Source organism: Caretta caretta, chromosome 2 (genome assembly GCF_965140235.1).
Source record: "Caretta caretta isolate rCarCar2 chromosome 2, rCarCar1.hap1, whole genome shotgun sequence".
Lineage (NCBI taxonomy): Eukaryota > Metazoa > Chordata > Testudines > Cheloniidae > Caretta > Caretta caretta.
The window spans coordinates 72,734,269-72,757,641 of NC_134207.1; the positions used below are offsets into that span (position 1 = coordinate 72,734,269).

General features: G+C 40.2%; 1 protein-coding gene across 13 annotated transcripts in view; it reads right to left on the reverse strand.

The window, feature by feature from the left end:
* The window catches only part of SNTG1 (syntrophin gamma 1), a 525,384-nt gene that overhangs the window by 229,488 nt on the left and 272,523 nt on the right, over nt 1–23,373 (reverse strand). For all 13 annotated transcript variants that reach the window (XM_075125232.1, XM_075125233.1, XM_075125239.1 and 10 more), the window contains one exon: nt 15,324–15,458. In XM_075125232.1, coding sequence (XP_074981333.1) covers nt 15,324–15,458 — 135 coding nt within the window. The remainder of the gene's footprint in view (nt 1–15,323; nt 15,459–23,373) is intronic.

The window sequence follows — 23,373 nt, forward strand, 5'->3', positions numbered from 1 at the left end:
ATCTATACAAAAAACAAATTTAAGATTAGGGGCAGGCAAATATCAAAAGATTTCAAGCTGATTTGGTTTGACCAAGAATCTGAATATTTGAATGGTTTTTATCAGAAACCTAGCCAAACCTCTTCAGACTGCAAAATTGGGATGGATATCTTTTGCAAATGCTTCCCACAACCCTCCTGAGCTTTAGAGGTGTGTGTAGACCAGCAGGGGAAAGAAAAATTCTGGCCCTTTAAGGACTGTAAATCCCCACCCCTCTTTGTGTCTTGAAAAGGGGAGGAGATGGGCTCTGTGGCTGATGGGTTGGAGAGAAAGTACAGCCTAAGCTTATTGGATCCACTGCACCCAAAGGAGGCTAATACGCTGCACTGAAATAGCGCAGGGACCAGATGTAGCATGAGGATCAGGGGGTTGATGGCAGGCCCCACCAGATAGCATGGATTGCAAAGAAAGGATGACCTATACTGGATGAGTAATTGGTGGATAGTTCCCAGATAAGCTACTTAATAAAGTTACAGCCTAGTTAAACCATATTCCCAGTGCCTTGTGTTTTTTTCCAGTATTGTCTAGGGCAAAAGGCCCTGTTATACCAATCAGACCAAGTGAGTTTGCCTACCTCTGAAACTGACTGTTACAGATTTAAGACCAATGGACTAGAACGCTAAACTTTGGGGAAAAAAAACTAAAATCATGTAACTGGGGTCATGTTAAGAAGAACCCGATGCATGCGGGATTCTTGAATGAACTTTTGTTTCAAGAACTGGGCGTGGACTGCTCAGAGAGACAAGATGGGTGAGATAATATCTTTTATTGGTCCAATAAATAATAAAATATTGGACTAATAAAAGATATTGCCTCACCCACCTTCTTTCTAATATCCTGGGACCAACACAGCTACGACACTTCATAAATTTGGCTGTTAAGGGAGATATGTTTTGAGTGAAATTAAGATTGACTTGTTTGCAAACTGAAAGTTATTTAAATCAGGAGAATTAATGGAAAATTTTGGAAGGACTGGTATGAATAGCTAGTAGTTTTTCATGGACTGAGTAGTATAAAACACAGAGTAACCCAAAAGAGGCTGTTTTTTGCATTTGTTTTTATTTCTTTGTTTGGTGTAATTCTGTTTAGTTTTCTTTCTGGTTCTAACTTGCAATTTGTCCTGCACACTAAGGTTTCCAAAATAGAAGATTATCATAACATGTGGTTACTGAGCTACTAAAGCCTTAAGTTATGCATATGAATTTAAGAGTATAGATGTATTTTGTGGATGCCTCTTAGGGCTGACAGTAAGGCTGACAAGCTAACAATTAAGGGCCAGATCCTCCAGTAGCATAAACAGGAGTAGCTTCATAGAAGTGATTCTAGTCCTATGGGAGAAAGCAAAAGTATCAAAGGAGTATGTAGGCCCACAGTAAAATGTAAGTAAGTGCAGAACGAGAAAGAGGAAATTGTAGTAGAAATTCAGCCCCCCCCCCCCAAATTAAACCAATGCTATTTACAAGTAACTTAGAGTGAATGCGTATAATGGTCTACACTGTGTGCTACATGCAGTAATTGCTGGGCACAACAGAGTTGGGAGGCTGCAAAGCAGTGGCTTCTGGCTTCCCCATTCTCAGGCTGGTTCTACATCTGGAGGCTGTTCTATATTATACCCTGCCTACCTCTCTCAGATAGGTATCATTTAGTGAAGAACAGCCAGAATGCAGTATCCAAGGCAACAAGGTGAATTTGTGGGCAAGATGAAGATTGCAGAAACCACGAGAAAGGAGCTCATGTTTATCCATAAGTCAGACAGACACCTATACTAGAAACATATAATGTTGAAGCAAGAAACATTATAATTTTTAGTTATTCATCACAGATTAATGTGTCATGAAAGTTTCACAGGTCTAAGAAAACCTATGAGAGCTAAGTCTGATATTTGAACAATGCTCTTTGTAAACTTGTAGAACTGAGTTTACCCATGGAAAGGAGACTCCATCACAACAAGCATAAGAGATTCACATGTTGTTTAAATGTCTGCCTGTGAAGCAGTCCTAGCAACTCAAGATTTTCAAAAATGATTAGTGATTTTGGGTACCCAGACTGAGACACTTTAATGGAGCCTGATGTTCAGAAAGTACTGACCACCAACCCTCTAAAAACTTAATTCCCTTTAGAGGTGTCTCACGATGGGCAGCCAAAAATTGAGGCACCAACACCACATTATCAGTCACTTTTGAAAATATTGCCCACATAGCTTATTGAAACTGAATTATTATTTTATTAGAGTAGTATTTAAGGGCTCTAATTAGGACCAGGGACCCAGTCTGCTAGGTATTGTACAAACAAGAGTACCTATAGTCTAGGGTTATGAAAAGATGCAACACATGAATAAAATAGACAAGCCAGAGTGGAAAGTGAAATGAGCGCACCAGGTAAGTAAAAAAAGATTATATTTTGCATGGCAGACAGTCTCAGTTGGCAACTTATGGATGTTAAACAAATTGAATATTGGGTAACTGAAGTGTGGAATATTCAAACATTGAAATGAAATATATTCCTATACTAATGATTACATTTACTATTAGTTAATAAAATAAATTATCAAATCTTCTCTTGTTCTCTAATATTAATAATTATGTATGTACTTGATATAAGAGAATTCACATGAATCTGTAACTGATGTGGGGAACAAACTCTGGGAAAAGAATTAAGACAGCAGTTAGCTGGTTCTCAATAGTAATTATTAATTAGTAACTGTGACACAGTCGGGCCAGATGGCTATAGGAGAGTAATAGAAGGCAGATATATTAGCCCCAGGCTAAGTAGGTCCCTTTTCCCTGGATAAGGTAACAGGGAAGGTTCCAGAACAATCAGGAACCTTCTGGAGACAATTAAGACAGGCTGATTAGAACACCTGCAGCCAATCAAGAAGCTGCTAGAATCAATTAAGGCAGGATAATCAGGGCACCTGGGTTTTAAAAAGGCGCTCACTTCAGTTTCTGGTGTGCGTATGAGGAGCTGGGAGCAAGAGGCACTAGGAGCTGAGAGTGAGAACGTGGACTGTTGGAGGACTGAGGTGTATAAGCATTATCACACACCAGGAGGAAGGTCCTATGATGAGGATAAAGAAGGTGTTGGGAGGAGGCCATGGGGAAAGTAGCCCGGGGAGTTGTAGCTGTCTCACAGCTGTTCCAGGAGGCACTCTAGACAGCTGCATTCCACAGGGCCCTGGGCTGGAACCCGGAGTAGAGGGTGGGCCCAGGTTTCCCCCAAATGCTCCCAACTCCTGGTCAGACACAGGAGGAGTCGACCTGGACTGTGGGTTCAGAAAAACGGCCAAGCTGAGGGCTGCCGTGAAGCTCCAAGTTGAGCAAATCCGCCAATAAGTGCAAGAGCCACCAAGGTACAGCAGGAATTTTGTCACAGTAACATTTTCTGGGTATTAAACTCCTGCAAGGGTGAACCAGTAAATCTAGTGTGTTCTGTTAATTTGCCTATAAGGTACTGTTTGAATTTCACTTGGACTGAAGAACCACAATATTCCAGAGCTCTTTATATAACTGATTCTCCAATTCTCATATCTTTCATGTTAAGATACAAGAATGATGCTTTCAAATTGGGACACTGGTGATTATGGTGGAAATGTTATTCTCCCTACATGATTGAATACAATACACACCCTTAAGTGTTATTTCCCTTATGTTCACAATGAAGACGAGGGTTAGCTTCATAGTGAATGTGTATAGAAGTGGAAGGGTGGTGAATAAGAGTGCATGGAAGAGAAGGAAAAAACAAGAATGTGGAGAAAGGATAATGGATTTGAAGAAGAAAAAAATGGGTTCATGGCAATAATACAGAAAAAGATAACTAAAAAGAAGAAAAAGTATTTCACACATACTGTAAGAATACAACAAAACAAATATAATGGACCTGTTGACAACAGCAGCAGAGCCAAAGCTGAATTGGCATTTGAAGTTAAAATCCTCTGTGTTCATACTTCAGTGGATTTATTGCCTATCGTTACTAGCACTACAATTTTACACAAGAATTGAATGTTCATGTTGTCTGTTTAGTGAAATATTTACAAGATGCTTCAAAAGGAACATTTTTAAATGTTCTCATTTTGAATTTTTGTCCTGTTTTTGCTTGCATGTATTTGGATTCCTCGACCTGAAGAATCACTGTCCCCATAAACTCTAAACTTCACAATTACTCTGAGAACATCTTGGGCACAAGTCACTTGTGATATTTTAAAATTAAATACATAGTTATACCATTGGATTATGACCAAAAGCAGTGCTCAGATCTGCCAGCTCCTTCCATTTTGTGATGCTGCCAGTTTGTCTCACCATCTCTGCTCAACTCGCACAACATGGAGGCAGGTTAAGCGGCAAGGGTCTGAGAGTGGACTCTGTGGGACAGATGGCCCCTATTATACCAGTGGAGGCTTGGGCATAGTGGAGCTTCCAGCTCCTCCACACTTACATTGAGTAAGGAGAGTGATTGGCTAGACTACTTAATGTGCTGTATAATTACTGCAAATTGGCCAGCGTGGACCTGATCATTCAGCCCTCTGCTTGTTCTCACATCAAAAAATAATTGCCATTACTACAGCATAGGCCCTTAGCTAGAATTGCTCATCTCAGTTTTTCAGAGTTCCTTTAAAAAGGCACACATCGCTCCAGTGCTGTCACAGAATCACAGAATATCAGGGTTGGAAGGGACCTTAGGAGGTCATCTAGTCCAACCCCCTGCTCAAAGCTGGACCAATCCCCAACTAAATCATCCCAGCCAGGGCTTTGTCAAGCCTGACCTTAAAAACCACTAAGGAAGGAGATTCCACCACCTCCCTAGGTAACGCATTCCAGTGCTTCACCACCCTCCTAGAGAAAAAGTTTTTCCTAATATCCAACCTAAACTTCCTCCACTGCAACTTGAGACCATTACTCCTTGTTCTGTCATCTGCTACCATGGAGAACAGTCTAGATCCATCCTCTTTGGAACCCCTTTTCAGGTAGTTGAAAGCAGCTATGAAATCCCCCCTCATTCTTCTCTTCTGCAGACTAAATAATCCCAGTTCCCTCAGCCTCTCCTCATAAATCATGTGCTCCAGCCCCCTAATCATTTTTGTTTCCCTCCACTGGACTCTTTCCAATTTTTCCACATCCTTCTTGTTGTGTGGGACAAAACTGGACACAGTACTCCAGATGAGGCCTTACCAATGCTGAATAGAGGGAAATGATCACGTCCCTTGATCTGCTGGCAATCCTCCTACGTATACATCCCAAAATGCCGAAACTGTCAATCCAGTTTCTTTCACAAACAGTACTTAGTTTTTTAAAAACAAAACAAACAAAGGAAAGAAAAAACACAAAGTCACTCTGCCCCTCAATACCTGATGCTCACTGAGAAAACTTTTCACACACTATACTAATTAATGATGCTTTGGCTTTTGAGAAGTTTTGTGTTGCTTTTTGTCATTAGACTGTCTGATAAAAGAAAAGACCCAATCTCTATGAGAACAGGCAGGGTATTTTGATCTCTCAGATTTGGCCTACTAAATAGCAGTTCCAATACACTGTTATAATGAGTCACATTTTTCAATAGATGCAGAAAAATAGAGGGGATTGGACTGTCTCTAGATAATAGTTGTTTAGATCAGTCAGTTCTGTGTCATTCATTAAAAGCTGTCCAAGCTGGAAGTGAACCAAAGTTACCACTATCTGATGGCTTTTTGGTGGCTTTTGTGAAAAGAGTTGGAAGTCTCAGTCCTCTTCCTAGTTGACAGGTATCCACATTACAAAAATCACCATCACAACTGGCATCTTTGTTGCCAGTTTCAGTCGAGAAAACAAAGATGAACTACCTTTTTGTTCAGGGTTAAGGCAGCTTTCACTGGCACTAAGCTGTATTATTCTTCAGAACTAAGCTAATATTAAGAAAAAAATATGTTAAAAAATTTGAACAAATTTGCTTCACTTGTGTTTACCTTTCTCTAATGTTTCCTTTTTACCATTCTTGTAACTGAATTTGACTTAAATTTAAATATCTGGTGCTCAATCTTTAGATTATGTATTCATTATATTGATTATTTAAGAATCCCCAGTTATCACTTTGATGGTCGACATGTTCTTATCCCACAATCAGGTCCAGTATTATTCAAATTATTATATAGTTGGGAACCCCAGTGTGGACAGTTGCAACACTCACAAAATAGGGACTATTTTATATTTACAAATATAGTTTATTCATACATTTAGCATAGTCACAAACACCCCAACTCAGTAAGGTAAATTGAGATACTACAGAATGTACATCTACACATCCATATAATCACATCATCCCCTGTAGAACAACCTGAAGTGTTAGCCATTATCTTCCTCATCACCATCACCTTCCCCATCATCACCAATGACCATCATTCTGGTACCTCCCAAGGACTACATCTCACTCTCCTACTGCCCCCAGGCTGTGATGCCACTTTTATAATACACTGATGCCGCTATGTTTGATGCATATTCAGTAGGGGATTTTTCCTCTGTTTCCTTATTTGTATTTCCTCACCTTACTAATGTTGGAGTGTCTTTTTCCTATAGGTCAGTGATCTCAACTTATTACCATATACGTCTGTTCATTACCAGGGCTCTTTTGTGGTCAGGTATCACATTTGTTATTTCTGTCCTAACTGGTTATTTTGGTTCTTTGCAATCTCCAAGTTGTGGTGTATCTGTTCAGTTTAAAAGGGTATTAACTTAGGAAAGCCCCTATGCCAACCTGCTTTAATGCATCCTCTATGTTAAAGGTTGCAGCCATATATGGACCTTATGCTTTAGCTCATCACTATCTATCCAGGTGAAAGCTCCCAAACATATGTATGCTAATTTTGCCTTACCTCAACGTACAGGATGTGGCCAACAGGTCCCTTGTGTTACAGCCAAAATATATTCTAATATAAACCTATAAACCTATTATAATAAAACAAATAAACAAACCCATAAGAAAATAATAAATTTATAAGAAAAGATATTTAGGCAAGCAAGCAAGGTAGCCTTAGATGCATCTCATGTACCTGGTATGTACATCAGTTTGTTGCCAGGACTCATGTAGCTGTGGTCAGAACTTCCCCTTAAACTCTATTTTCAGCTCCCCAAATACTTGGGGTTTTCTGTTGGGCCATTTATCTGTGCAAAGTTTATCTGTTCAAAGTTCATAGGCCTCAAGCCTCATGCTAACTTGCTGAAGCTAACATATTACAGGATACAGGCCTGTAGGTTTCTTGCATTATTGCTGAATATAATGCAAAGGCAAACTAGCTCACTGGGCTACATACATATGTACATAATTGATACATACATAATTTTTAAGCTTCCACACTCAAATATTCATGGAAAACAAAATTAAAATTCACAGAATGCTGCAAAAATGTACCTACCGATATTTAATTATAGCTTACTATGCAACAACACAGAATCAGACCAGTCAGACTGAATCAGTCACCTGTGCTTTATAATTGTGGAAAGAATTTGAACTCTGGTGGTATTTGAACAGATGCCCTTTGGATTTTAAAGCAGTAACTCTGCCACTAAATCTAAGAAAATCACTAACAGCCACCAGTAATACTTACTGTGATAATTTAACAATTAGGATAAGTCCAAGAACTACCATTTCAGACTACCCTAGGACTTTTCAGTGAACCCCAGAACTTCAGAAAAGCACTAGAGAATACCAGTAATCAATGTCTCGTATTGCGGAATTATAGCAATACTTTGTCAGCCTGAACACACTGTTTTCATAGCAGTCTTACCAAAAAAGAAGAAATACTTTAAAACATCCATTGTTTTAGAGTACTCGGTTTTCATATTGTTGATTTTCTGGACTGGCATGGGGATGCAATTCAGCAAAAAACTCCTTCACGGTAAGAATTAGTAATTCAACAACATCTATTACAGAAACAACAAGAACGATGCTACAGAACTTGGTGGCTCCTCGTCTTGGTGAATTAGTGTTTTTCATAAAGTACTGTTGTTGTAGGATGCCACCATCAAGCACACCTTCTTGTGGCCCAGGAAATGTGTTGTCCTCTACTCCCTCTTGGTTCTTTCAATCATTTATTCAGACCTGAACACCTCAAACAGATACCCCTTTTGTGGGGTATAAGATTTGTTAACTCTTTTAGAATACAAACTTTAGCCCCTCTTTAGCCCTTGAAGTCCAAGCCCTTATGGGGTGTGTATAAGGGTTCAGGTAGGATTCCAACCTGACTTTCAGGAGTCTCCAGGCCTTCTCCAGGAGCTGGGTTGTACTTCAGGCCAGCTACAGATCTCAGCTAGCTTCTCCACATGTTGGCTCAGTTTCCCACATTTATCTTGTCCTCCTTCTCAGGGCTCGTCACAGTTGACTGGGAGAGAGGGGAGCCTTGCCCCATCCTGTGCTAATCCTGGGCCCTAAAGGGACAGTAACAGGATTTCTCCCTCAAACACTAAATATTTTCCAAGAGTACTTCCTCTTTACCAGTATCTGCCTCTGTCATTTCCTAGGCCTTTGCATACATCAGAACTCCCCAAACCTTAAAGGACCATGCCATGAACTAAGGGTTGGCTAGCCCCTTGGCTCTACCATCCTTAATGAGAACAGACCACTCCGGTTACAATTATGCTTTATAGCTCTTTTATTGTAATTTCAGATGTGCTACTGAAGTGTTGGGATGTTATGAATTTTCATTTGCTTAACTTAACAATGTTGGTCTTGGAATTCTAAAATTCATAAAACCTAAATCATAATTCTATGGATGCACAGCCATGATTTATAACAAATACAAACTGTATCAAGGGGGTTTACTTTTTTTCTTATTTTCTCCCTTGGCCCTCAATGTATCCACTCTCAGTACAGCCATCTTATAGAATCATAGAAATGTAGAACTGGAAGGGATCTTGATAGGTTACTATAGTAGTCCCTCACTCTCAAGTTGGGAGGAAAAGCACTTTATCTCACTGCATCAGGCAACAGTAGGTGGGCTCGGGCCCTGTTGGCTGGGGCCAAGCAACAAGCAGTCTATAGCTTGCAGCCTCCTGGCTGTGGCAAACAACATTTAACAGTCTGGAGTTCTGGCCCCCAGGCAGGGTAGAGCAATAAGCAGTCTTTAGCCTAGAGCCTGCTGGCTAAGTCAGACAGCAATCAACAGTCTAAAGCCCACAGAGTCCTGGGTGGGGCAAACAACAATCAAGGCACAGGCCTTCAGGCCTAGAGTGAGTGTGTTGCCTATCCCCAGATGTGGGGAAATGGAAAAGGGGGTAGGGAGAACCTGGGCCCACCCTACTCCACTGGGTCCCAGCCCAGGTTCTTGTTAGTGGCAGGGGGTTCCACCACTGGATTGGTGGGGAAACCGAAATCTGCTGCCTCGCTTTCCAGCAGCACAAGTTGCTTTCTACCCCACTTAGCTGGAGTTGCTCTGTCAAGCTGGGGCTCTGTCTCACCATGTTGAGCTGGTTGGCTGCCACTTCTGGGGGTCCTTTGTCTCTTCACTTAGTAGGGCACTATCTGCTCAGCTGCTGGTTCAGAGTCCCATAGAAGGCTCGGCTCCCTATAAGAGACATCTGCTTCCTCCTCTGGTGCAACCTCAACTGAGCTGCAGGGCCCTTCCTCTATACTTTGGTACTTCCGGCGAGGGGGTGAGGTGAGGTAAGTTTGGCTCCATGTACCATGGAGAGTCCAAAGAGAGACCACTCTGCCTCACTACAGTTATCTAGTCCAGTCCCCCACAATGAGGGGTATTAGAAGTATTATCTAGACCATTCCTGAGAGGCATTAGTGTAACCTGTTCTTGAAAACCTCCAGTGATGGAGATTGCACAACTTCCCTAGGTAATTTCTTTCAGAGCTTAATTACTGTTACAGTTAGGAAGTTATTTCTAATGTCCAACCTAAATCTCCTTTGTTGCAGTTTAAGCCCATTACTTCTGGTCCTATACTCAGTGGTTAAGGAGAACAATTTATTACAATTTATCTTAAAGCAGGCTATCCATCTGCATGCCTGAATAGATTGGACTTTGGACTTAAGAGCTGATCTTAAGAGGCCTGGGTCTTGTACCATCTGTGCAATATTTTGCCTTTTCTTTTTTCTTTTCTTTTTCTTTGAACAGCAAGTAGACAGTCTCTTGCAAGTTTAAGTTCATTGCCATTCTAGCAATCTGCTAGCAAAGAATGACTCTTATGCTTATATAAATAGTATGACATAACTGAGGGTTTGTTTGTTTTATATTGTTTAGTTTTGATTTGGTTGGGTTTTTTAATAAAAAGGAGTAATTATCCTGATTATTACTCAGACAGGGTCTTCAGCAGTCATGGAAGTTTCTACCAACTGCAAGTACTTCTCCTTATTTTTAAGATTGCAATGCTGTTCCACATCATAAACTGACATTTTGTGATAGTCCAGTACTGTGAAAAGCATTTTTTTTTCTGGATGTAGCTTACCTAATAATCATCAATAGTAGTTTTATATTTTTCTCACCCCAGGTAACCATGAGTACCACTAGAAAAAACTATTGGCTAGGAGAGTCAGTTAGGTTAGTGAAGCTACCACCCTCTGCCCTTTGAGTTTCACAAAACTTTCTTACCTAACACTAATACATTTAGTACAGGGTGCTAGAGGACAGGAAAACTTCTCTTGAAAGATTAGTGCTACTTTATTCCCATTCAGTTGATTTTTAAAAATAAATTTTGTTTTAGCCACATATTCGAAACCTTACACAACAAGAGAAGGTACAGGGTTCCTTCATATCTCCCTAGCACTTTGAAATTAAAACCTCTTCTGCAATAAACATTAAACGGACTTAATTAAGGCCTACTTTCTAATAGCCACTCACTCATATGAGGTAGTACCTCAATGCACAGCTAGTCCCATTGATTTCTATGGTACTGTTCCTGGAGGATCAAGTTCAGGAAATCACTTAAACACCTGCTGAAGTTTGTCACTATACAGGAAGACATGTAAACATATTCTTCACTTTAAAGTTAAGAATGTGCTTACACTGACTTCCTAAATAAGAAAGTTGCTGAGCTGGGACCAAAGGAAGGTATTATTCCATTTGTAAGGGTAGCATAATCTGATCCTAACATGCATTTTAAATTTAATTTTAAATATGTACTTATAAAGGATCACAAGCTACTATGTCTACTGGTTTGAAAAGTTTAATTGTATTATTGTTCTTCACATACAATAAATATTTTTTTCCTTTATAGTACATTTTATAAATGATTCAGTGTTGGAAACAGACCAGAACACATCCATTTATAGTACCCATGTTTTTAAAAAGGCTTAGATCATTCATATTAACTAGAATGACATGCAAAGAATACCCAACACTCATCAAGAACTAAACAAAACAAAACAAAATCTGACAAGTAAAAGAAGAGGAGCCCCACTGGACCAGTTTAATCAGCTTAGACAACTAGAGCACATGATTCAAGATGATTTAAATGGCCTATGACAAAAGGATAGTTAACAATCTGTGAAATGTCTATCATCCTTAGTTAGAATGAACCTATTGATTTAGTACCTTGTCTTAATCCCAGACGAAATCAGGGTAAAGGGCTCAAAAGTGTCTAGCCCCACAGTGGCACTGCCAAGAGAATAGAAAATCCTCATCACCACATTGATATATAGCACATGCATATTGATATAAACTATGCAATTAATCTGGGGCAGGATAATCAATTAAGCAAATCATTTGCTAACTTTTACAATAATCTTCTGAAAAGACAGAAGACAACAATTGTAAGGGAGAGCCTTCATGTTTAATGAAAAATATTAAATATGCATGTCATGAAGTTATTTAAAATGCCAAGTTCAGCATAAGTAATAGATGTCACAGCATATTAATGAAAGTCATTTTGGAAGTGATAAAATCTTTTAATAAATACACCCAGAACTGTCCTGGTGAAGGGGCAGTGCTGCAGTGTGGTGCTATTAAGGGAACAACCAAAGCCTGAGTTTGAACTTATGCTCCCTTCTGCCTGGGTTCATGGAGGCTCAATGTGCTGCTGAGGGTAGTCTATGAAATGGAAGGCACAGCCACAGATTTTATACAGCACTCCATGGTTGATAAAAGTGACAGCCACACTCCTCATACAGTACACAAACCAACATCAGCAAACAGTGATGTACACATTTCATTCATACAGGACTGAACAGCCAAAAGCTGAAATCACACCACACATGCAAATAACCAAGCTGTTCATAGAGATTGTGTCCATATCCTTTCAGTGCATATAGGGAAGCCTATTTATTTACTCATATTGAGATCTTTAAAGAAGTGAAGGTGATTTAGTCACCCCTGTTCCCTTTAATCTGTTTCCCATACGCCTCTCAATAGTTCAACCAAAGACTTTTTTTTCTCAGAGGGTGGGTATAGAGAGGAGAGTAATTTACTTTGTGGAGAGATCAAGGGGAGTTATTTTAGTACTGATGACATTTTGTTGGCTGATTTTTGGTATGTGCTTTTTATATTGTTATTGTGACAAGGTGTCACGGTTCAGGAAGGTGGGCTCCAATCCAGACCAGTTAGGGACTGTGTCACCACCGGCCCTGTAACTGCAGATGCCTCACAATGTTTGGTTGTTGTAGCTCTGAATATGGGCCACTCACAACCAGCCTACCAGCATGCAGGTCAAACCTTGAATGTCTTCTTGTCTGAAAAGCCTGTTCTGACTTTGACAAAATGTTTGCGCTGTGTACGGCTGCATCAGACACTGGTTTAGGGACGGTACTAATGCACTTGGGGAGAACAAGAAGAAATGCCCCTTCGTTTCCTGAAGGAAGAAACTGACACCCACTGAGCTGAATTATTCTGTCATAGGGAAAGAATGTTATGTCATTGTGTGGTCAGTCAAACAGTCACAGCCCTATCTTTTTAACAGAAAATTCAGGGTACTAACTGACCATTCTCCAGTAGTCAGGATACACAAAACTAAAAGCTCCAATTCTAAGCTACTATGGTGGAGCATCATACTCTAAAAATATGATATGGAAATTGTACATGTAAAAGGGAAAATAAAATATGTTGGCAAATTCCCTGTCTGGGGAAGAGGGCTCTAACCTACTGTCTCCGGGTCAGCCAGTGGCTAACCTTCCTGCAGCTTTGTAATGGAGGAGGTCTGACTCAAAGCACCCTACACAAGACAGAAAATATTTTATTGCCTCTATATACATTTATGGCACACCCACCTCTTGAATACTGTGTGCAAATCTGGTTGCTACATCTCAAAAAAGATATATTGGAAAAGGTACAGGAAAGGGCAACAAAAAGATTAGGGGTATGGAACAGCTTCCATATGAGGAGAGATGAATAAGGCTGGAAAAGACAGCTGCACCTTTGAGCCTTTGGGAGAGATCCAGTCACCATCTTGCTGGAAGGCTGTGGGGAGAAAGGCCATCTTCAACAAAGCCTTAAACCAAAACTTGTTAGATGAAGTTTTCGACTGTTAAATGAATTTTTATTTGCTGCTACCATTTCTAACCTTCTCTCTTATAGTTGAATTCATGTTAAATCCTATCTTCTTTTGGTAATAAACTTGTTTTATTTTTAATCTAGGTCAATCTAGCACTGTGTTTAAACTGAACTGTTTGGTAACTCCAGTTTATGTAATAAACTGTTGCATATTTACTCCTTAAAGGGGCAATGAGCCTTAATATCTGAACGGTCCAGGAGAGGGCTACTCATTGCAGAATACAGATTTTTGGGAAAATTGGGGGCTGGAAGTGTGTTGAGGTCACCCTGCAAGTAGTAACTACGGCTAATGGAAACCAGAGTGGAACTATGGACTGTAGACAGGCTGCTAGAGTCAGAACTGCTAAACTAGGGCTGTCTAGCACACAGACACTCAGGGTGTGACCTGCATGCTGGTAGGTGGGTTGGGAGCAGCCCAGGTTGGGAACCACAACAGCAAAGCACTGTAGGGCACACAAGGTAACACAACCCCTTGCTAGTCTGGATTGAACCCCAGAATGTGACAGTTATTACAATTTTATTTAGAGATGCTATAAAATATAGGAGAACAACAGCAATGATTATTAATTAATACATACAACAGTCCTAGAAAATTGACAGATACAGACACTGTGTAGTTCTCTCTCACAAGATGTTACATGAAACCTTGTGATAGCTTCACTTAGCGGAATGGGAGAAGAAAGCATTTATAATTGTTGGGAGTAAACCTAAAAAAATCTCTTAAAATATAATTATAGTCTGTATGGAAAAGTCAATAGAAATGAATAGTAACTGGGTTTCATGAGTTTTGGAACCATCTTCTAAAATGTAATAAAAATATATATCCCAGGTATAGAAGTCTGTCAGTTATAGAATAATATCCTTACTCTAGGTTTTTGAACTAACAAATTCTATAGGTCTCTAAAGTAATTTCTATAGCATATCATTAAACTATAGAACCACATTACTTCATGCCTATTAAAGTCAATATGCCATTTAAATGAGAGTACTTCTGTACTTTTAAGTGAGACTACTTCTGGCACTTCTATCCCCTAACAACAAACTGTCATAACTAAAACTATGGTAATACATCATACATGGATGACTCAGTGGTTACAGTATTGAAGGGGAGATAATGACTCCTAAAATAATACACTGTTCTAGTTGAACTCAAAGTGATAGCCACTGCATGGACACTGAACCTAAATAAAGTCCAGAATCATGGTAATATATTATGGAACCAATAGCAGCAGAGAGCACCATTCATAGAGCCTGATCCATCAAAGCATCTAACAACATGCATAACTTTTAGGATGTGATTAGTCCATTGACTTTAAAGCAGCTACTCTCATATGCAATTGCTCTCAAGGATCTGGATCATATAGTATCACATGGAAAAACATTAGCTATATCATTTATATGTTATCCAAAATACGACGGTCTCAGTATTCAAACAATACCCCATGACTGAGTAGTGAAGGGCACACCTTACAGCTACTTCCTAGACCAGCACTGGTAAGTATTAACTGTAGTATATTTGCATATACTTAGACATAGCTCCATCAAAGGGAAGACCAAGTTGGGTGAATTATAAAATATCATCATAGTATCATAGATTATCAGGGTTGGAAGGGACCTCAGGAGGTCATCTAGTCCAACCCCCTCCTCAAAGCAGGACCAATCCCCAATTTTTGCCCCAGATCCCTAAATGGCCCCCTCAAGGATTGAACTCACAACCCTGGGTTTAGCAGGCCAATGCTCAAACCACTGAGCTATTCCTCTCCCCAGTGAAATATATACACTGTTATTTCATTTATAAAATAATCCTTAATGGAAGGAATAAAAGACTACTTACACCAGAATAGAAAGGCTCACCAGACACACAGATCACATCCTGCTCCTGGATCATCAAAATATCTTTGGCTAAGTGCAGTCGCACTTTGAAAGGCTCCTGATTACCATCCTGCAGCAAACAAATCCCTGTCTTTGTCTTCAAAGGAAGGAACAGAGAGAAAAGTTTGCTTAGTTTCCAAATTGTATTATCAGCAACGCCCACATTATAAAGCAAATTAATTGATATTTCTTAGATGGGTTATTAGTAATGGAGTCACCATAACTTAACTCAATATTTCCAACAGTTATCACAAAGAGGATATGCAATTATCACAATTACTTGTAACAGTTGGCAAACGTTGACTTTTTAAAATGCTGTGAGCCTGACCCTGCTCATGAGTTACGAGTTAAGAAAACTTTTGCCGTTAGCTTCAATGAGAGCATATACTTTGGTGGCAGATAATTAACTGCTGGATACTTAATCCATCTGCTCATGAGATAAGAATAGCCATCTACTAGTATATCCAACCAAAGGAAGGAAACTGAGTTTAACATCTCCAAAATATTTGTACATAAATAAAAAGAGTAATTCACAAAAGCCAATATTTTACTGTCATGAACAATATCTAGTTTGTACAAAGTGTACTTCACTCATGCTTTTGCAGAGTGGATAAAAATCATTTACACTAACAAAAATAATATTTGAGCACTACATATTTGCTGATGAAGTTTGAAAGAAAATTAAACCTCACTGAACTGGTGGAAATGACTGGCTAAGTACCTGGAACCAGAGTTTGAAGTGCTAGACCAGTTTTGATATTGTTGTATCTTCTTCTGTTCATTTCAATTTATTTAACTAGTTCAATTCAACGATTAGTTCGTTCAAAGTTGAGAAAATGATTGGGAATTGAAAAAGCAGGAAAGTGTATTTTCCTCCTCCAATTTATGAATACAAATTCAGTGTAAGATGATGAGTTCTACTAGTTCTAAAATCTTGAAGGACATGGTGAGGAGGAACAATCAGCTCAGCTCCAACTACAAATAAACACTTCCTTTGTTTAATAAATCAATTAGTTTGAAATGCAAAATGTTTTGATAAACTTCCTTTTTTTCCTTGTGTATCCACATGTTTAAAGTATTTTTATATAATGTATACAATTTTAAAATACTGTTTTATACATTTTAATTGAATTCCAATTTCTATCCAAATGTATCTTGACAGAAAACAGAAGTAAAATATTCATCATCATCATCATGAGAATAAATGCATTATTCACCATTTTCAAACAAAAAATAAAAATTATACATCTGAATAATGTACATTAAGCTAAATAACTGCTTAAATCAATGTGTATAGACATAATGTATCTTTGGATTATCAAAAAGAAGTAACTAACTTTAGTGTAAAGGCTATAGTAAATGGCAAATCAACATGTCTCAGTGATTACCAACCAATTAGAAGAATCAACCTTTCTTTTGCAAAATAACTAACAAATACAAATGCAAAACAAGATTAAAATCAAATATTTAAATTAAGGTTTCCTGATTGCTGATTTAAATCATGATTAAAATCAATTATTTAAATCAATCCACCCTGTGCTTTTGTCATACTTTTTAAACAAGGCAGACTTCAGTTAAACAGACAGGGAAAAACTGATCATAGAACCTAGCTTCGTCTGGTATTCTGCTTCATACTATGGCTTTTACTTTTTATGTTTTAAAAAACAGTGTTACAAATCAGAAAATCTGTAGGGCCATTCAACTTCCATCAACATGCTTTTAACCTAATGCACAGTGGCATTGTGGACTTGTCTCTTATACCACTTTTACCTGTAGACTATACATGAAAGGTCTGGGAAGGCAAGTGGCTGAAGGAGTGTATGCATACAGTACTTATTAATCTTTATGTCAGAGTCTGTGTTGAAAACACACAGCAAAAATCTCTCTGTACAAGACTTCATGCAATGCCCACAGCCAGAATGACAGGAACCCGGGACTTTTGTGTGCATAGGGTTTTTTGGTGTGAGGAAATTGTTCATAAGCTGATATTAAAAGGACACTATCAAGATCATTTTACAAAATTAAAAGAAAAAAAAAACCTTTATAAAAATCCTCTGGGAGGCAAACAAATATTCTTTTTTTTCTATTACTTTTCTCTTTTTTTTTTAGCAAATATGTTTGTACAACCCCAGCAACTGGCAAGAGGCAGGTAACCACATTCTGAGGTGTCAGTTCTTGCTTAAAATCAATCAGTAGGGGTGGGGCATGTGTGTATGAGAGAGAAAGTGTTACAGAATGAAATTGTCCTTATTCTAGGGCGTAAATAAGCAACTCTTCACTCGCTACTGGAGCCCACCTTTTGTAACGACCTAGGATAGCATCAAAAGGTGAGCTTGGATCTTTATGAAGGTTCAGAGTTCAGCTCACTTCTGCAACAAGTTCGCTCTGAAAATCAGAATCATTCTGGGAAATTCCAAAAGTCCAGAAACCATGAGAATTATACACTGCTAATAAAACATGCCAGGTGAAATCCTAGCCTAATTAACATCAATGGTAAAATGCCCATTGATTTCAAAAGGTGCAGGATTCTACCTGCTGGATATAAAAAAGGTTTCTTTTCCTCAGTCTAGGGAGGGGTGAAAGTCAGGGAAATGTTCGAGCTCACTATGAGATGCTCTGACAAGGAGATGGCTAAACATCGTTGAATCTGATGAGGGGAACCGTAGCTGCTCCTTCGCAGACAAGGCGTACTAAGGGGTTTTAAGGAGGAGCTCCCAATCGTAAATTGATGAAGCCTTACTTCAAGAATGTGCAGAAAGTACGTGTGAGTGAAGAGGACGGGAGAAGAGAGATGAATTTTGTTGCTCTACATGCTGCAAGGCCCAGAAGGGATTCTGGAGATGCAGAGTGGTCTCTATACTGCTCCACACTGACACGGACTCTGTTCTGTTACTGCTGCAGTACAAAGGACACAATCATGGATTTCCTGTGGACACCAACAATCAAACCTATACAACTTGCCCTCTTACACTGGGAGACAGTTAAATGTGGCCTCACCCCCCCACACATAGAGTTGCCAACCCTCCAGGATTCTCCTGGAGTCTCCAGGAATTAAAGATTAATCTTTAATTAAAGATGATGTCATGAGATAAACTTCCGGGAATACAGTATGTCCAACCAAAATTGGCAAACCTACCCCCAAGTGGGGTATCACATCCACAGTGAGCCACACCAAGCACAATCACAACAAGGCCCATAATCAGACAAAACCAGGCTAAGCAGCAGCCTGGCTCAGGTGGAAGGGAGCCCCTAACTATTGTGCAGTGCATCATGTCAAGTACTGATGGGTGAGGCAGAACAGGAGCAGTACACCTATAATTGACCATGATAGATCTAATTTTGTCACAACCCAGCCAACTCCTCCAGAATATTGAGGAAAACCAAATATGTAAGTTCACACCAAGTTCCTGTTATCAAACATACAGAGATGCTGGTGCTTGACCTCACCTTCTCTTATCAAGAGGACAAGGCTTCCTGGAACAGATGGTTGCTGTCATTTGAGAATAGCAGCTAAGAAGCCTTTGAATGTTTGAAGGATGGGGCGAAAGGGCAAAGCTTTTCATTTTCTTCTTTCATTTTCTATTTTGGTGGGGGGAGAGGGTAATACATTGTTTTCGTATTTGAAGCATTCCAAATGGCCCACCTTTTTGTTATTTCAAAGGCTTTCATAATTTTTTCTATAGTATTATTGAATAGACTATAGACATATTTGGTATACTGAAAGCTGTTTTGTTAAATGAAAAAAGGAATTATCTTTTCAATATCTCTTTTGATAAAACTATGTATTAAAACATGACAGTTTTTGAAAAGATATAAAAACACTTGTAATGTCAACATTTCATAAAAAATGGCCTTTTAGGAAAAAAAGTCTGCTTAAAAACTTTGACCAGCTGTACTCAAATCTGGCCACCAAGTAAGTTAAAATGAGCTCTAAACCCCACCAAATCTACAATATTATTATTTGAGCTCGTAACATCATTTGTTTTGTACAAGTGATATTCCTGAGGGCATTCTTCATCAACAAATTAAAAATTCTGCACAAAATATTTTAAAATTCTGCACATTTTATTTGTCAATAAATAAACGGAGAGGCTCCAGCATGGCAGTGGGAAGCACAGGCCACTGGCTCCACGAAGGTGGGAGATCATCCTGCAGCCCCCCCTCCTGCCCTCCAGGACATGGACTCAGCGGTGAGGCTGCACCTGACCCTGAAACAGCACAAGGCCTGGGCCTGCCCCAGAAACACCGTGGGGCCCTGCCTCTCTACACCAGGTGTGGGGCAGTCAGGCTCAACCAGGCAGGATCCAAGTGTGAAGAGGCTCAGTGTGGAGTGATCCAGGTGTGGGGTGAGAGGATTCTGTGTGGGACAATCTGGGTGCAGACATCTCAGTGGGTGGGTCTAGGTGTGGGGGGATCTGGATGCACAGAGGCTCATTGGGGGGTTCCAGGTGCAGGTGCAACAAGACTCTGCAGGGCTTCCAGGTGAAGGTGGTCGGGGCTCAGTGGAGGGGTCTGCATGCTGAGAGAGTGGGGCTTGGTGGGGTGAGGGTCTGAGTGCAGCTATTTGGGGATCAGTGGCGTGGGGGTCTGGATTTGGGGGCTCACAGTGGTACAGGAGATGGGGTATCAGGGTGGGCATTTGAGCTCAGTGGGAGGTGGTCTGGGTGCAGGGGTGAGGGCCAGAGGCAGGGGGGCTCCAGATGCAGGGGGGCTCCAGATGCAGGGGTTGGGGTTCAGTGGGGTGGTGTTTGGTTATGGAGCGCTAGGGGGGTTCTGGATGTACCGTGTGAGGCATGGCAGGGGTGTCTGGGTGTGGGAGGTCTGGATGCAGGGGGGTTGAGTGGATGGGGGAGAAGCTCCCCATACAGTGACCCCTCCCCCCACAGCTGAGGAGCAATGGGAGGAGGAAGCAGGGGAGGATGCTGAGATTCCTGAAGCTGGGGGAGGTTTCTGGGGGTCGGTTTGACACAGCCCCAGCCATTCCTTGCAGGGGAAGAGGAAGTCCCATCCTTTCCTGCTTCCAGCCCAGCCAAGACTAGCAGATGATCTTGGCTCAGGGTAGGAGCCACTGACTTGGCGTGTCCACAACCCTGTGGTGATTTACCTCTCTGCCAGCTGCTCTGGGTGCCTGAAATGATGTACCTGTGCTGCTAGAGAGTGGTGCATGTGCTCTTGCAGCTTCCCTTTGTTTCCCTGTCAGAAAGTCATTATTCTGCAGGGAAGCAAAGAAATTTGCAGGGGACAAGAATTCTGTGCACGCACAGTGGCACAGAATTCCCCCAGGAGTAAAGTGCCAAGAGGAAATATTAAAGATCACCATTTTGTAAGTGCTCAACATCAAGAACCCCCAGTGAACTTAATGGGAGCTTCACCTCGAGAGCCCTTCAGAGAGCAGATTCACTATGTGGTTGTGCGAACATTTACTTCTCTTTTTTAAAAATGGAAGATCCACAGAATGGATTAAATGGAATGGCTAAACGTGGCCTAATACATATACAGGGGGAGATTTTTCAAAGACAACAAGGCAGTTAGGTGCCCCCAACTTCCACTGAGAAACTCTTTCCTGCAGAATATGATAATGTCTATACTGAAGGGATAATTAAATCTCTTCAAATATTCTCCCTATGACTTACTTCCTTGTTGGAAGAAATCTCTTCCTGACGTGTATGTCACAGGCAGATCCCTGGGTTGCTTCCTGTTAGGGGATCTCTTATGGCAGCAGGAAGTGGCTCTGAATGCTCAACACAGAAGGTTAGGAATAACTACTGTTGGCCAAGGAAGGCCAGTCGTAAGTACCCACAGCCCCTAAATTACCTGCACATATCAGTGGGACAAGTACCCACAGCCTGTAGGAGATCTATGGCTGGCAATGGGGTAAATTCTACCTCTAATACATTGTTTTTAGAAGTTGTGCTTTACTTGACTGCACATTTCTGATTTGGTCAATTACCTGATAAAAATCTCTAGAGACAATTCCTGCACAAAACAGAGGGGCTTCTTTGCGTGAATTAAGTGGCACATAACCGTAGCAGACACAATTAGGCATTGCAATCAAATTAAAAGTCAGTAGCTAGAGGCATGCGGGCAGAGTTTATTCAGTCCGAACAAGGAAGCCCACTGTGGGAACAGCAAAACATTTTGGTCCTTTGGAAGACTGATCACACATGCTCACAGCTCTAATTTACAACAGAACACTCTAAAAGGTAATGAAGCACAAGTAGCTAGTCATGAAAGCTGGTCTGCAATACAGCTCCAAATTAAATCCTCTGTTACACTGTCACCCTTCCTCTCCTACCTGTGAGCAGAGTTAATAGATATGTAAAAGGAAAGACCAGAGCACTGAAAGATGGCAGATTCTCAGAGAGGCAACTAAGGATTTAATTAGTAATGGAGCAAATAAATTCAAACCAAGCCCTTGAGAACACAAAAATGTCATTTAATTTTTCCTCATTTTTGTCCACCCCTGCACTGCCAGCAGGCTCCTGAAATGGAAGCAGCAAAACCGTACAAGAACAAGAACTACTTGGGAAATTTTTAGCAGGGGATCAGATAATTTGGATATGATTTGAAAAAAACATTTGAACTCTCACATTTTTAGTCAGTCTCTGAACCAATGGAGGACGACCCAGATACTTGATTTAAGGTAGAATTAGAATGGAAAAAAATCAATACTTTTCCCCCCAGTATGATCCTGGTTGAACCCTAGCAGTTGGACTGCCTGGCCTAACTGCTCTCTATCTCCCCACCAGTACAGAATTGTTTCATCCATATTCAAGACATTTTTAAATCCTAATTTTAAAAACCCACTAAAAGATGTTCCACTGCTTCCCTTGCCAGACATCTATATTCCAATCTATTTAATTGTCAGAAACTGTTTCCCAATATTCAGCCTAATTTAATACTTTCCATTATTCCTAGTTACACATGTACTCGGGGAGGGAGCAGTGAGTGGCTGGATGTACGTGTTTGTGAAGTGCCTGGGATAGATTGGCTGGATGCATGTGGAGAAAACAGTGAGTGATGACTGACTGGGTTTGTGTAGAGGAGGGGAATTGAATGGTTCATGTGTATGGTAGGCCAACGAATAGCCGGGTGCATGGGCGAACAAATCTGTAGCTGTGCCTCGAGCAATAAAGTTAGTGCCTTTGCTTTGCACACCATCACCTCCTTAATCGGATTATAAATCCATTAATTTGACCATGGAGGAATACTGATGCTGCAGTGTCTTAGAGCCTACATAGGGGGCAGGGCTTGTAAACTACTCGCCCTCCCTCAGTTGGTTTAGTGGGAAAAGAGGAGGCGAAGCTGGGATACTTCTCCACACCAAATGGTGCTGGGTTTCTCACTAAAGACTGGCACGGTTAGAAGGGCCCTCCAGCTGCTCAAAAGGCACAGGGGGCACAGCCACGCACAGAGCGTTATCAGCACTAAGAGAGTGCAAAGAAGAGCTTTAAACCATCTTTGCACACCACATCTGATTTCCAACATGTGCATTTTAACCATATGCAAAGATCTGGCCCTAATATCTTTTAAATAATATTTATTATAAATACTTAAAGATAACATTTTGATGTAACATTTTAGGCCTTCAAAGTGTTTAAGAAATAATCTGAGGAAATAAAAAGCAATAATTAAAATAAAATATTTACACTAAATAGAGCAAGTGATCACTGAAAGCATGGTCTGCTATGAAACAAGTGCAAAGATCTTTAGTGTTTGAGAGATGATTTAGACATGATTATTGGATTCAAAACTAATTTTGAACAGGTTTTCAAGTGTTTCCCCCCCTTAATTTGGTATATGCTAGGAAGACGTCATTCTTTTTGCAAGAGGGTTTTTGTTTGTTTGTTTTTGTTTTGTATTTTTCCCTGTCATCGATGTTAAACAAGAATCACAGTGATTGAATTCTTTACATGTGTTGACCGTGGGAGATTTATTCAGTGTGCTGTGCCATGGGTTTTTATCTGTGACGTCAATATAAGTTTCTCTTATTTTCTCTATTTCTTCCTCTG